A 16,691-nucleotide genomic window follows, 5' to 3' on the forward strand; every position below is an offset into this window, starting at 1 on the left:
TGGCCACATCCCAGACTGCATCTTTGGTCTAAATGTCAAGGCAAAGGACACTGCAAGACAGCTGCTATGCTGCATAGACTATTACTCTCTTTATAACCTCTTCTAGCTCCCAACACTGAAAAGACCAGTATTTCCAATTTGATCATGAAGTACCACAAATCCCAAAGCCTTCTAAAGGACTACAGCAGCCTGTCCATTGGACGAGTGGAAGAACTGATTATTCATTTTATATTTATATATTAGCCACTATTGTTAACCTGTTAACCCCCAAATAGCCCCTTAAACACCGCCATATGCATTTCCTTTTTTTCAAAACACTATGCCAAGTGAAGAAAGGTGGACATAAATCCACATACCAATCAATGGTAGAAAACAAGGCTGACATGGCTAGGATGAAATGCAGAAAATTCCTCTCAATTCTATGTTGAGGCTGTATTACAGGCTAAGAAAACTCCTTATTGAACTTCCTATTGCTTCACATTTCCACTTCAAGGAGATATCCAGGCTATTAAACTGCTTCATCAGCCTCAAGCTCCTACCAGCCTGCAAAGGTGCAGTCTTGCCCAAAGTTCTGGAATAACAAACCATGACTGTTGCCAGCAGTGGCCATTTTCAAGGGGCCTACGCTAAGCTACAGGAGTATTGCTAAGCAGAAGGCCCAAAGCCTATTGCCAAGTAATCAGTGTGAACATTTGCAGATGTGACAGTTAACTTGGTCAGCAAGTAAAGGAAATGATCAAACACAATTAAAAGAAAGCACAAGGCCTGAAAGGATAGATGGGTAAAATGGCAGATTTGACTGGTGACCAGAGTCTATTTCCCAGCAGTCCCAGCTCCTGGCTGGTCTCCATGGAGAGCCCAGGAGTGTGGGGCCGCAGAACTGCGGCTCTGTCCTGACCCAACCTGGCTTCACGGTGTCATGGCTCTGCACTAACAGGGTCTCCACAGAGACCAACCAAGAGTGGCATGGGCAGGGCACACAGCTGGGCAGGGAGATATTCCAGGTCTAGGGCAGAGCTGTGATCTGCTGTCCGTACACCCCTGCAACGAGCATGGGTTCTGTGGGCACGGGCGTGCAGGGAGTGGATCACAGCTCTGCCCTTGCCCCACCCCATGCTGTCACTGCTGCAAGATCCCAGGCCCAGAGCAGCTCACTGCTCTGCCATGCACCCTGCCGGTCCCGGACAGTTTTCATGAGCACCCCAGGAGCATGGAGGCATGACAGTGCAGGGCCTGGCTGGGGCAGAGCCCCAGTTCTGTGGCCCTGAGCTGGTTTCGCCTCTGGGCTCCTGGGGTCTCCATGGACACTGGCTGGGAGCTGGGAAATGGAGTCCACCATGGCCCAGTTCTGCCTAGACTTAGCCCACCCCTGAGATAAGGGAAGACCACATATTAAATAATCCATATACACTATATCATAGCCTTAACATACTAGTAGTAGTGATTGATGTAACTATGTGCATTCAATGTTACTTTTGCTATAATAGATAAATTTTTGTTGACATTCTTAGATAATTTTAAAAAACAAAAACAGACTTGTCAGAGAAGACCATAAACTATAGCAAAGAAGAAAAAGGAAACCCTCCCTCTTTCCCAAGGATACAAATCCCAACTAACTGACACCTTCAAGTCCACAAGAGATACAGTTTAATCCAGTTCCAAAAGTTTCAGTGAAATAAATTTAAATAAAAACAATCAGAAATCATTTCTTAAGAGTATTAGAACCAGCCATCTATAAATACTGGGAACAGCCTGGAGGGAAATTTAGAGAATTCAGTAACTTCAAGAAGACCCACTGCCATCTGCGTTCCACCATCCTCCCACTTCTCAAGTCTCCCCAGGTAGTATAGGTCAGAATCTATGTTGTGCTGTTATGGGTAGCCAGATAAACGTTTATCCTAAAGTCTGTTTTCATGTTTTAAGGTGTAAGCAAATAAAAGGTTGGGCTGTAGACCTGTTTCTGCTTCTTATCAGTAGCCTAGCCACAAGGTTACCTGCAGTATGGGTAACACAAGCTCCTACCATCCTGCATCACTGACTCCAAGATGAACATGGGCCGGCAGTGTGGGGAGGCAGTCAGGAAGGCCAACTGTACCTTGTCATGCATCCACAGATGCATCTCGAGCAGGTCCAAAGAGGTGATCCATCCCCTCTATGTGGCACTGCTCAGGCCGCAACTGGAGTACTGTGTCCAGTTCTGGGCACCACACTTCAAGAGAGATGTGGACAGCATGGGGAGGGTCCAGAGTAAGGCCACTTGCATGATCGGGGGCAGCAGGGCAGGCCCTATGAGGAGAGGCTATGGAACCTGAACCTCTTCAGTCTCCACAAGAGAAGGCTGAGGGGGAATTTAGCGACCTGTTATAAATTAGTCAGGGGGGATCAGCAGGCATTGGGGGAATCACTATTCCCCCGTGCACTGCCAGGAGTGACCAGTAATAACAGTCACAAGCTGGCAGAGGGCAGGTTTAGGCTAGATATCAGTAAGCACTACTTCATGGTCAGGGCGGCTAGGATCTGGCACCAGCTTCCAAGAGAAGTGGTGCTGGCTCCTACCCTGGGGGTTTTTAAGAGGAGATTGGATGAACATCTGGCTGGGGTCATTTGACCCCAGTATTATTTCCTGCCATGGCGGCGGGGGGGGGGAGGTCAGACTAGATTATCTACTCAGGTCCCTTCCGACCCTGGAAACTATGAAACTATGAAAGGCACCAGTCTTGCCAAAAAGCTCTGGAATACAAGCCATGGTCAGCAACTTCAGAGCTCTGATATTATCTGGGCAGGCCTTCAGCAACTGGGATAAAGCTTTGGGGCACTGCTTAGGGAGTTTATTCCATTACATATTATTTTAGTTTAATATTTGTATCCATCCTCAGGTTTTTACTGTAAGCCACCCTGAGCCTCTCTGGTTGGGGAAGAAGAGGGGACAGCATATACATTTAATAACAAAACTACTTACAGTGAGAGTGGTCAAGTGCTTCTTTTTGCAAAATAAATTTTTCTTGTGGCTGTTTCAAGACGAAATTAAACTCTCCAAGGGCTAAGAATTATCAAGAACTTTATCACTTACTGCTCCCAAGACAAGGAATTAGTGTTCTCACTGGCTAATTTTGGATCCCCTCTGCCTTAAGTACTTTATAAGACATATCTCTAAAGGGTTTGAATTGAAACTGCACATCCTTCTCTACTACTGATGCTATGAATAATTCACACAAAGAACTGCATAATTAGTAGCTACATCCAGGAAATCATACTAAGTATTATTTTCTGGGGAGAAATGTTTCATTTCGACCAGGAGGGAGGTGGGCAGTGGGGTTCCCCAGGGCTCGGTCCTCAGGCCCGCACTGTTCAACATCTTCATCAGTGACTTGGACGAGGGGGTAAAAAGCACCCTGTTCAAATCTGCTGATGACACTAAGGTGTGGGGGGAGGTGGGGATACTAGAAGGGAGGAATAGGCTGCAATCAGACCTAGACAGGTTACAGTAGTGGGCGGACAAGAATAGGATGGGATTCAACACTGATAAGTGCAAGGTGATGCACCTGGGGAGGAAGAACCAGCAGCATACCTACAGGCTGGGCAACTCCCTTCTCGTCAGTACACAAGCAGAAAAGGATCTTGGAGTCATCACTGATGCCAAGATGAACATGGGCCGGCAGTGTGGGGATGCAGTCAGAAAGGCCAACCGTACCTTGTCATGCATCCACAGATGCACCTCGAGCAGGTCCAAGGAGGTGATACTCCCCCTCTATGGGACACTGGTCAGGCCGCAGCTGGAGTACTGCATCCAGTTCTGGGCGCCGCACTTCAAGAAGGATATGGACAACGTGGAGAGGGTCCAGAGGAGGGCCACTCACGTGATTGGGGGCAGCAGAGCAGGCCCTCTGAGGAGAGGCTACGGGACCTGACCTGTTCAGCCTCCACAAGAGAAGGCTGAAGGGGATTTAGTGACCTGTTACAAACTAGTCAGAGGGGAGCAGCAGGCATTGGGGGAATCCCTGTTCCCCCGAGCACTACCAGGAGTGACTAGAAATAACAGTTACAAGCTGGCAGAGGGTAAATTCAGATTAGACATCTGGAGGCGCTACTTCACTGTCAGGGCGGCTAGGATCTGGAACCAACTTCCAAGCGAAGTGGTGCTGGCTCCTACCCTGGGGGGTCTTTAAGACAAGACTAAACACCTTGCTCGGCCCCCCCGTACTCTTTCCTGCCATGGCAGGGGGTCAGACTTGATGATCTGCTCAGGTCCCTTCCGACCCTACAAACTATGAAAGGCTTTGATGGAGAGGATGGGATCTTTTAACCTGTGATTTTCCCTTGTAGCAGATACCTGATGAGTCCATTGTTTGTTAGGTGCTCTTAACATTAAAATGATGACTGGGATTATGTTAATATAGAATATAAATCAAATTTAAAGAGATTAACATAAACCATAGGGCTTCTAAAAAACAGTCGGTCCAAGCACATTCTGCTCTGGCAATTCTAATATTTGGAAGATCCCATAACTATGCACTAATACATCACAAGAATGTCACCGCTCTAGATGACGGCTGACAGTTTTACAAAGGAAAACAAATAGGTAGATAAAAACTACCTTACTTGTACAACTTGCTATGAAAATAGTTTTTTCCTCTAAATAGCTTAGTGCTTTCTACAACATACACGCAGCCAAATTTTCACAATTGATTATTGATTCTTGGATGCCCAGTGTGATATCTCTTCACCCTGACTTCGGAAGTGCCAAGCACCCAAATTAGCTGAAGTCAGTAGGCATCACAGGTGCTCTGTCCCAATGGTTCTCAACCAGTAGATTGAAGGGGTGCTACAAAGGCAGATGGAGAGGGAGGATATCAGCCAACCCCCTCCTCACCAAATGTTCCAGAATTAACATGTGCAGAACTAGTCTTTACTCCGTGTGTAGCAGATTATGAATGAGGTAGGAACACACCTGCATAGAGGATAGGGGAGGTGGGATGTGGCTTCAAAGAGCTTGAGAATCACTGCTTTATACCATGCAAAAGGCTACAAAAAGTGCTACGCTTTGCTCACTCATTTGGATTACTGTATTTTAATTCAGAATACTATGTGATATACTAGAGACTATAACACAGTATATTTGTCCACACTTAATAAGACCTCTCATTGCACCATCTACTGTAAGTAGGGGAAAGACTGCCAATTGAAGGATCTTTAGAATTCACACAAGGAAGTGAATTCCTTTAAATCTCCATTATCACTATTAGCCAAGGGTGTTAAGTATTTAATAGAATCAGTCCCAAAGTGCAAAGATAATCTAGGTTCTATTGTAGCACACTCATAAAGGTAAAGAAAAATGTCACTTACAAGAATAGAACATACGATGCCACCAACAAAGCATATCGCAAACCATTTCACTCGAGTGCCGAAACTAAGCGATGAGTTATTAAAGACCTTGTAGGGAGAAAAGAAAATTAATGGTTAGGAGCCGTTTGAAATTTATGGTTCCCAAAGTTTATGTCATTCATTTATATTTAAAAAGCTCTAACAGAGTATAGCAGATACAACTGTTCAACCTGAAACAAATATTAATATTTTATGTACTTCTCACAAAATTGCAACAGTTACCATATTTAACAAACTCCAATGTAAAATGAGATGCTGTGCCATGCTGCCTATTCCCTGTGCAGCCATACCTCCCTTTACCCATAGCAGAGGGGCTGGGGATCCACAGTAAAGGGAAGCACAAGTGGCTTGGGTGTTCTGGAATGTGGAGATTTGTGGCCTGCGGCACAAGCTCTAGTCCACAGTGGCAAAAGGCTGATAACTTCTGCTTTAGAGTACGTAGAAAAGGAAAAAAGAAAGGCGGTATCATCACTGTTGATACTGCCACCAATTATACTATAACAAACAGAAAGCAACCATTTTGCTGCTGTAGAAAAAGGGAATGGCAAAAAAACCACCCATCTCCTGAATAGAATATTCAGGTAACCAACTTTAACAACTGGGGTGCATGGGGTTCCCAGCCATGGGACTTGGTTCCTGCCAGTGCAGGGGGAGCCTGTGATCAGACCCCTTCTTCAGGGACAGTTAGGCACAATGGGATGTAATCTCACAATCATGCCTCCTGGCATGCAGAAGAGTGCTTGGCTACATTTTAACATTAGTTAGCAATCTTAACACAAAGGAGACTATTAGTTTTTAGTGATCTGATTTCAAAAAGTGCTTAAGCAACTGAAGAAGCCTCTGAAAGTTTTTTTCAGTAGCTGTTCTTTGCTAAGTTTTAGTTGCACCAATTCCATCATTTGATCACAGGAAAGATTTCATACATGTTAACATGAGGCAAGTTTACTAAAACACACTAGTACTGCACTTAAGGAGATCATAAAGATACAAGACAAAAAAATTCAAAATATGCAAGAGATTTGAGTCGACGTCCCAAAGACTTTAAACAAAACTTATGATCTGAAGCATTTATGCAAAATGTTACCTACAAGCAGATCCACTGCAACCTGTTCTATTACTGAAGTCTAGCCTATTAAACAGGGCAAGTTTTAGACAACATGTCTAGTGAGATGGCATGAATGAACACACAATTAATTCACATTTCTATTGCTCATGTGTCCATAAAATATTACATTTCACCTAAAACATGCAAAACTTTTACAATTTACTTTAACTGCAGTGTTTTCCTATGGTAAGCACTGACCACTGTATAGCAGTCATTCTTAATCAAATTAGCATACATGAAAAGGAGACATTGAGAAAATACTGATCTTAACATGTATATATCTTGCCAGTGTACCCAAAGGTCCCAATCCTGAAAGTAATCTTCTAGGCAATTAAGCATACTACTGTTAGACAAATTTCAGATAATAAGATTACTCATAGCAGACTTCATCATGTGTGCAAATCCTTGCAAGATCAGGGCCTGTCTGATCTACCTCCTAAGTCAATGGGGACTTAAATACGATGTGGATTGGATCCTGAAGACCTTGAAACCAAGAAGTGCTACAACTTTAAGCACATAAAAATGCTAACAAGTCAATGGGGCTAAACAAAGATAAAATGTAATGATTTACTTTATTTTTGCCCAAATCTATCTTCCCAGTAAAAAGAGAACAGAGCATACACCTTACTATATGAATGTTTATGTTCTTCAATCTAAATAAAATATTGAAGTATTTCATTTAAAAATAAAACACGACTAAAAGTTACCTTTTATATTTACTGTCAGATTGACTACAGTGATAGAAAACAATACAAAGTATTCAAGATCTTTTTTTCTTGTGTTCAGCAATTAAAAGCTACCTTTCCAAATGAGATTCTGCTTACCTTGGTAGATCCAACTGTGTATCCTTATGCAGGCATAAAAAGAAGTAGATAAAAAATGTAACAATTGTTGTATCAATAGGTGGAGCACAATGGAACAGTTATATTTATGAACACAGAAGCCACTGAGCAGGAGGGAAACTTGCCTGCAGAGAACTATAGGTACATACATATTTGGATCAGGCATTCAGATACACCAATTCATGGAAATAATTGTATGAGCACATAAACAATTAAATCTTTCCATTAAAAATACAGCATATTATCAAGGGATAAATGCCTTTTGGTCAGAATTCATAGCCACCAGCATGCTTTGCAATATGTATATAGGTCACCCAATAGGAAATGAAGAAGAGGATGCATGGGTAAGATTCCAGTCACATCTCCTGGGGGCAGGTGGCATTTATGCCATTCCTTGCAGCTGCAAGTTAGGCCAGCTCCACATTAACAGGAATACAATTATAAAACCCTACCTAGGCTTAATCAGATAAAGTCATAACCTTAGCAATTCACACTTAAAAAGGAGGGAGACCCCATCCTGCTTTTGCACATTAGGCTAGTGCAGGGGTCGGCAACCCATGGCACACATGCAAAGCATGGCACGCTATGGCCAGCCCTGGCTCTGGGTAGCTGCTGCCAGTGGCGGAGCCCAGGCTGCTCCTAGCAGGGTTTGCAGCATCCCAGCTGCCTGCTGGGAGCAGCCTGGGCTCCCGGCTGGCAGCAGCTACTCAGGGCCAGGGCCAGCTGCATCTGGGAGGCTGCAAACAGCTGCGCCAGGTTGATGCTGGAGCTGTGGAGCTCTGCGCAGCTGTTTGCAGCCTGCCCGCTACTTGCTGCAGCTGCCCAGGGCCCAGGCTGGCTACAAACAGCTGCGCGGGGCTCCGGAGCCATCACCAGCTGTGTGCTGGGAGTGGGAAAGAGACTGGGGTTGCACTGCCTCCGGCCCCCTCCTGCCCCCCGCCCTGCCCACTCCAACGCCCAGGTGCACATACTGGTATGGAGCTGATGGCTGGGCTCCGGACCCCGGTACAGCTATTTGCAGCCTCCCGGCTGCAGCCAGCCCCGGCTCTGGCTAGCTGTTGTCAGCCAGGAGCCTGGGCTGCTCCGAGCAGGCAGCTAGGATGCTGCAAGCCCTGCTGGGAACAGCCCAGGCTCCAGCAGATACACAGAGCCGGGGTAGCTGCTGACAGCCACAGAGCCAGGGGCACAGGGGCTTTGGGTGGGGGGCATGGGGCAGCAGGGCTGGGGGGCAGGGCATCCTGCCATGTACCCCCTGCCCTCATATTGTTTATCTGGCATGCCAGCATTCTGGCACCTTCCAAGGTAGACACTGTAGTGTTTTTTGGAGCTCTGGCCAAAAATGTTGCCTACCCCTGGCCTAGTGGTTAGGGGAGCTGCTTAGGAAGTGGAGGACTTGGGGCGTAGGTTCTGTTCAGCCTGCAGGGGTTTGAATCCTAATCTTTTACATCCCAGGACAATCAGACTCCACCCTTATTGCTGAAGCTGGGTCACTGGACACCAGAGTATGCAGAAGTCATGGGGCCAGGAGGATAGCAGGCAAGACAGCATTCTTCTGTAGCCCAGTAAAAAGGGCCCTCCTCAGGGATGGAAGAACCAAACCTTGGGTTCTGGTTTCTTAGACCAGAGGTTCCCAACCCCCAGGCTGTGAAGGGTTGGCTGTCAACTTGGAAGCCTGGAAATAACCAGCATACTGCAGACTGGCAACCAATCCTTTTTTAATACTGAGTATAAAAAAGGGTTGGCTGCTGGTTTGCAGTACACTGGTCCATAGTTTGCTGGTCTGTGGTCACTTCTGGTCTGTGGTCTAAACAAGTTGGGAACCACCGCCTTAGACCACTTATACATTAAATAATTCTTGATCATAAAACACATTGGGAATGTCAGCAGAACTACCCAACTCAGTCTAAAATAAAAATCTTTAGGAATCCTGCATTTATGCAGGGGGTTGGATAAGATGCCCCTCAATAGCCATTCAAACCATATGATTCCTTCTTTAGCCAACTTATTTATAACAGCAAATTTAGCCATTGTACAAGTAGTTTCAGCTGTGAAAAATGAAGCTCTGTATGCGCTACTGTATTTACTATGTAAAAGATGGTCCTGCTCTTTTCTAACCACTCAAGAACCAATGTTTTTATCAGTGATGTTGTATGGGAGAGATTAGGAGCAATGCTTAGTGCTCCCCAGACTGAGCTGGCTATGTTTAAAAATTATTTTTAATGCAAGTTAGAATTAATTTCATGTTTACATAAGTTCTGAATAGATGAGTCTGAATGATAAATTCAAGCAAGGAAGCAGTGGCAGCAGAGAGAAGCCACAGGGCAGAGCAGGTATGGGCTCTGTGAACCTGCATCAAGGGCCCAGCAGCACTGAGGGGGAGGCAGCCACTTTTCCCCTGCACTGCAGCAGGTGCAGGGTGGCCTGGGGTCGGGGCTGCGTGCACGGGTTTCAGTTGGTCTGCCCTGGCCAGGATTGGGGTTGGGCAGTCAGCTGCTGCTGGGCCTGGCAGCGGTGAGGAGCTGCAGGGTGTACAGACTCTGGCCTGTTGAGAGGGGATGGGAGGAAAGGTGCTCCCTTTCCCTGAAGATGCAACAGCCTTGAAGATGATCTGTGTGGCCAATAGGCCCAAATAATAGCCTGCTCCTGCTCTAACAAATACCATTTTAAGTAAGCATCAAAGATCCGTTTTATTAGCTACATGGTATTTGGGACATTCAAGTCAGAATGAATCAATAACTTATTTTACTTTTTTGCTTATTTGGCATGTGGAGATAGAAAAACAATTATTTTCCCTGTAGGAAATATGTACATATTAACACAATAAATAGCCAACTTAATTCTCTACGATCTCTTAGACCTTTTTCATCAATTATATCCCATTATTACCAGCACACACAATAGCAGAATAATGTTCCCCACCATTCTCTGAGGGGCAAGTTTCAGCTTTGTCCTGGATCACTTCCAAATAATACTTCAATTTTCATGTAATTTCCAGTCTTGGCCTCTGCCAAAAGAGGTGACTGAGATAGTTGTATATCAGCACTATAGCAATATCTCAACCAGGGGTCAGGGACACATTGTATTGGGAACTGTTAACAGTGCAAGGAAATATGCCCTATGTTTACAAACTTAGTTTGACATAAGGACAATAGGAAGAAATAAACACAAGATACAGAAAGTAAGAGAGAGACTAATACTGGAAGTTTTTGACTATTACATTATATTGGTTTAACATAAGCAAAAAGTGAAAAAGCCTGATGGCTTCACAACTGAGATACAATACTGAATTAGTAAGCAGCCTTGCTGGAGGGATGAGCAAAAATACCAGGGTAAACTCCAGTGTAAACAATGTGAAAGATTTATGAGAACCATAAAAAAGGGAAGGAAGTTTGTATAGCAAACATCTCTCACTATCTTTAGTTCTACTGACACTAAGCAGTTTACTTCTGAAAGAAAAAAATCCACAACAACAACAAAAAGGAATCAGTGAATAAAACCTCCACAAACAAAAATACAATAAGAAGTCAAGGAAATGGCCAAGTTAGCTAGAACTGAAAAGGGAGAAGACAAATCAGGAAGGGAGGTTTTTTGAAAGCCTCATAATGTTCTAAAACAAGGGTCAGCAACATTTTCAAATGGGCTGGAACAACAAGACTGCAGTTTGGCGCAGGCCAGGTGGCTTTGGCAGTGTCAGGAGCAAGGCAGTTTTCCCTGCACCTGTGCTGGGGCCATCCTCCCCAGCTGGGGCACAAGCGCAGCTTCCACCTGGAAGGGAGCTGTGTTGGGAATTTGGTTAGCTGGTTACTGAGCCTAAGATGCTGCCAGGACTTTGCAGCCCCTGCTCCACAGCTGCAATATAGGCACAGCTTCCAGTCAGTAGAGAGATTCACCAGGGCTGGGCAGCAGGAAGTCACATCCTCAGTGCTGCCACTTACCTCCCCACTCCTCCAGCTGCAGTGAGTGCAGCTGGAAGGTGCCCAGCCCCATCTCAATTCCCCACTGGCTGGAAGTTGTGCCTGTGCTGCAGCCAAGGAGCAGAGGATGGGAGAAGCAGCTGTAATGCAAGTACAGCTTCCATCTGCCTGGGCACAGTGCAGCTCCTAACTGCCCAGTCCTAGCACAGGCACAGCCGGAGGCAAAGCCTTGTCAAACCACAGGCCAGATCCAGTGGCTCCATCAAACTCAGCCCACGGGCCATATGTTCCAACCCCTGTTCCAATACATAAGCTGAGGTTGAAAAAATTAAACAAAAAAGTGCTTCTCACTCCTTTTTGGACTTGAGGCATCCCTCTATAACTTCTGTGAATTAAGTGGCATCCAATTTCAAAGACTAATTTAGATATTATAGTACATATCTTCTTATACAAGGGCTGGCCAGAAGGGGTGAGGACTGTTCACGGGTGAGCCTGGGTTATCTGCTTATCTCCCAACACCTCACAGCACCCCAGGGTGCTCTAGAACTCTGGCTAAGAATCACTGCAACCTCTCCAATGAAGAGAAAGATAACTATTTTTTTCTTTCCAAATCTTTTTCTTACAACTCTTTACTACCAACATTAACTAAGAGCTTTTCTATATGGGACTTTACATGATCATGGGTAAGTGAAATGTGCTACCAAAAGTGAAAGAAGAACTGTGCATGAGCCACAGGCTACTAAAATGTGATTTACTTGGAAAGAAATGTGATGATCCCCACTCTAAGAAATCAGTATTTTTTTTTTGTCAAGGGAAAGGAAAGAGACATACAAGTTTACAGGCTAGTAACTTGCCTTTTCTATCACAGACCTGACACATTTTTCCTTAAAATTCAGTAAGGCTCATTCTTAAGCTTCCTGAGAAGCATACATATGGAAATTAAAAAGTTGGAACAAAAGTGATAAAAAGAAATTTTAAGAAACTCATTATGCACATTCCATTTTACACACAGTTCCAAGTTACAGGAAAACAAAACAGTGTGAATGTACCTAATAAATGTATTGCTATTTACCAGGGATGGCAAATTTTCAGTTTGATCTAGTGGGAAGCACAGGAGGCTGCTTACGTTCACAGATGACAGGCATCTTCAGTTAGATAGAGCTTGTGTCTGGATAGACATTTTGCATCATCTATGTAGCTGGCACTGCTACACTCTAGCAATGATGAAACAGCCTTTGTGACTGAGGACAGACTACTACAGAATCTATGACAGATACCTGGCATTGCCTAAAATACTTCAGTTTATTTTTGCATTTTTAAAGTGAGCCTTTCTGATTCAACTTCTCAGCTAAAGGTCCTTCCTGCACCATGATGAAAAGGATGTCACAATTTACATGGTGCACATGCAATTTTGCAGCTGCTTGGCATCTGACACAGGAAACCTCTCCGTCACTTGCCTATAAACAGACTTTAAACTTCATGCAACTTAAGTGCAGAATGGACACACGGATGTACAAGACATGTTGCAGAGCTCAGCAGTCTTGTTAAACAAGGCTCCAGTACTTTTCTGTCACATTAACAACAGCTTTGCAAATGCATGCTTTTCAAAGCAAAAAGGGAATGCTACATCTACACTAGCTGTTCTCTTAAGATGGGTCATAAGAAAACCCACATTCTCCAAGGATGTTCCACAGGCTCAGCTCCACTGGCGACATACAATAGTTACACTACATTATCTACTTCTGCTCAGAGCAGCAGACCCATCTTTACCAGGGTTTCCATTCTAGAACTGATGGCATGAAGAGGTATGAAAATCCCAGTCCTTACAAGACCAAGTTTAGCATCACAGCATGTCTGAAAGTATTGACATGAATCATAATCATCCCACATTGTGAAAAGATTGGTGTTCATATATTGACATAATTATCAGGAATGCCGTTTCAAACTGTAGAAAAATTAGTATGATAATTGTTTATACAGATAAGACCATTATAGCTTTTGATGGCTGATGCCTGTACTAGATCAACCAAACTGTGTGTGCATCTGCTCCTCCACATGGTGGAAAAGGGAGAGAGAGTATCATGAAAGTACTCTACAGTACTTTAAATCTAAGTGAGGTACTTAAGAGATCCAAGTTAAATGAATAAACAATAGGATAAGAGATTAATTAAATAAGTGGGGAAAATGCAGTTTCACAGTGGAAATGATGCTCTGCCTTAGTCATGCACAATGCCATCTACTAAGTTTGACCCCATGGACCAGATGAGTAGCATGGTGTTGCTCCTGCATGCTGGGTCTAGACACTGTGAACCCAATCAAGTACACAAGGCTCCCCAAGGACCTATAGGGAATAAATACCATTGGCTGGATGACATGGTGCTGGATGGGACCCACAGGTGGCGGGGGGGGGGGCGGTGTGAGCACCCCTACACTAGATTAGCAGAAAAGAAACTTGGGCATGATTATTGACAGTACACTGAAAACCTCTGTTGAGCATTAGATGGACAAAGCAAAGGACATCAGATGTCCAGATATTTTTTAAAAGGCCTTTATTAGGCCTTCAGCAGAACTGGCTATAGACACGTTGGTCTAACAACATAGGCAGACAAGGTTCTCTGGGTAAGTGTGGTATCTTCTATTAGACGAAACAAATAGTTGGTAAACTTGTTCTTTACAAGCTTCAAGGCACAAACACTTCTTCAGGCATAGGGAGAGTCTGCTGGTGTTTGTGTGCTTTCCTGGGTGGAAGAGAAGCTACCACACTTGACCGAATAACTTTTCTTCATTAGGCCTGCACTATTGTTAAACGGTACATCCCAGCTCAGGCACTCCACATAGAAATAAAATAGCAGAAATCAAAGTGTTCAGCAGGAAGAAGATAGTGATTTAGGCAGGGAGAGAGGGCTGTATGAAAAGAGAAGACAGACTGAACTTCAAGGCTAAAGCAGACTGATCCGAGTCAATACTTGGGACAAAAGAAAAAGAGCAGCACAGCTCTGGATTCACTATTCAGGCAATCAACTTAAGTGAGCCTAGACCAGTGGCTCCCAATCTTTTTTTCCTGCAACCCTAAATCCGGGTCACAACCCCTGATCCCGACTCACTCATGCCCAGGGCCACCAGCTGGGCCAGGATCAGGTTGCGGGGGAGGGGGGAAGGGGGGGGTGCAGCGGCAGTGAGAGTTGAGCAGACCAGTGCCAGGAGGGCCCCACAGGCGGGAGAGCCAGAGCGAGGGGCAGACCCCTGCGACCCCAATTTGGGTTGTACCCCAAGGTTGGGAGCCACTGGACTAGACTGTCCCCAGGAACTGCATTAACACACACTGCCCTCAGTGTCTGCGATCAAAACAGACATGGATTTCTCCACAACAAAGCCTTTTATCTTGGGATCCCATGAACTCATATTGGGACATCCACTGTCCCTATTTAAGTACCTGTCAAATACCAGAAGGTGGTTCTGGTTGTAACCATGTTTGACTGTAGAACACAGGTAGGCAAAGTTGATGGGATATCTTTTGGTCTAATAAAAAATATTACACCTACCCAAAATAACAGAGAGAACATGTTTTCCTAGGACAACCAGCCAGGCGCAAACTGAAGTCAATGGCCATTGTAACGGCACATATAAGTGGTTTTCCTGTGTGTTTTGGTGGGTGACAATCAGACCTAGGATAAACCCACTGCCTGTTTTTACTCCTGAAGTGGGACAACAGGCCAAAAACAGATAGAGGGCAAAAGAGAACATTCATTTCCTCAAGGACAAGCACTAGTCATCCCCAGGGTAGGCCTGTGCCACATTACCCTGGGTAGGATAAGGGAGACTTGCTGGCCCCAGCAACAACAGTGGCTGGCCCAGCAGCCTTATGGGAGCAGCAGCCGCAGCAAGAAGCCCGGACACGAGCTCAGAGTTCAGCTCTGGCCAGCCACGCTCAGATTTCAGGTGCCACACACTCATCTACAACCCTGTACTTGACCCACAGAAGCGATCATCCTCCAGACTGACAACAAGAACGAAGTTGTTGGTTCCCACGCTAGAAGATTTGATGCCAGCACAGCATGTCCCTGGCTACTTAAAACCAACGTGCCCAAGTGAAAACAGGAAGCCGTACTGTAGGAACCCCCCGGGGCAAGCCGTGTCCCCGCCCCCCCCCCTTCAAGGCAGCAGTGCCAGGAAGCGCCCTGGGCGCGCTCACGACGGGGCTGATTCAGACGGGAGCCCCTAGAGGGGCGAGCCCACTGCCCCACCCCAGGTGCCTGCGAGCGGATTAATGGGCACGGGCGCTCCCCGCCGTGCGGTGCCGAGCCCGGAGCGGTACCTGGGCCGTCAGCCCCTGCTCCTCGTCCTGGTCCTGCCCGCTCAGCACGCGCCGCAGGTTATCCATCGCAACCGCCCTCCCTCAATGGGACCCAGGGCCCCCGCCCCGCCCCGTCCGGAAGCACCACACAGAACCGGAAGCCGCGCGCGGCCTTTTAAAATAACCGTCATCTAACTTCCAGCGCCTGGCTCCGCCCCCCCAGCACTGACAGCCCATTAGCCCATCTGATGAGCACGGCACCGCCCCTCTCACCTAGCCACGCCCCCTTCCTCCCAACTCTCGCGGCAGCCAGCCGCTCCTTCTATTCTAAGCTCCGCCCAGCCTGTTACGTCACCAGATTAGCATAGATCCGCCCTCTTGCCTAATCACGCCCCCTTCCCCAACCTTCGCCACAGCCACCCCGGGTTGTGTGCACCGCCCCTTCTCCCAGTCCCAACCACGGGCACCGACCGTGCCCATTGGCTCATCTGATGAGCGCAGCCCCGCCCCTCCTGTCTAGCCCCGCCTCCTTCCCTAAAGCTCGCGGCTGCCAGCCTATGCCCTTCTGGCAGCCCCGCCCCTTCTTGGGAAGGAGGAGCTTTCTGCTGGTGTGCTTCAGCTGTGCTGGGAGGTCTGCGTACAAGCGCTGCGTGTACACGCGGAATTGCCAACTATATGTAAAAATTTAAATATATATATATATAGTGTGTGTGTAAAATAAACGTGAAAAAATGTAGCTTTTTAAAGAAAGCAAAGTTGTTTCACGTTCCTGAAGCGTAATCTTCAAGAATGCCAAAAGTCGTGAGAGTTGGCAACGCTGTACATGCACGCTTGCCAGGTGTACAATAATTTCAACCCTTATACGATCAATAATAGGAAAAGTGTTCAAAATGTAGGATAATTTCTGAGGCAGTTCATTAAGGCAGCAAATGCAAAACCCAAGTCCCTGTCAAAGAGACTTTACCTGGTCTGAAATAAATCAGAAAAAAATCAATAGCCATCAAAAACCACCAGTGTAAAGTCCTGGATTTAGAAAGGAACAACCAAAGTGTGAATTCAAAATGGGGAACAACTGGCAAGGCTGCAGTACTACAGAAAAGGACCTGGGGACTGCAAGTTGAATAGGAATCAACAATGTAGTACTGTTGCAACAA

At 45.8% G+C, this 16,691-nt stretch overlaps 1 protein-coding gene across 1 annotated transcript in view; it reads right to left on the bottom strand.

Annotated features, from left to right (window-relative positions):
- Positions 1–15,712, bottom strand: part of SFT2D1 (SFT2 domain containing 1) — a 34,340-nt gene extending 18,628 nt beyond the window's left edge. Inside the window, exons 1-2 of the mRNA XM_090042813.1 lie at positions 15,559–15,712; positions 5,344–5,430 (exon numbers count right to left, since the gene is read on the bottom strand). Of these exons, the coding sequence (XP_089898939.1) occupies positions 5,344–5,430; positions 15,559–15,624 (153 nt within the window). The 5' untranslated portion in view covers positions 15,625–15,712. The remainder of the gene's footprint in view (positions 1–5,343; positions 5,431–15,558) is intronic.
- Between the last annotated feature and the right edge of the window lie 979 nt (positions 15,713–16,691).

This window comes from Crocodylus siamensis, chromosome 1 (genome assembly GCF_052110815.1).
Source record: "Crocodylus siamensis isolate JL-2025a chromosome 1, ASM5211081v1, whole genome shotgun sequence".
In the NCBI taxonomy this organism is placed as follows: Eukaryota; Metazoa; Chordata; order Crocodylia; family Crocodylidae; genus Crocodylus; species Crocodylus siamensis.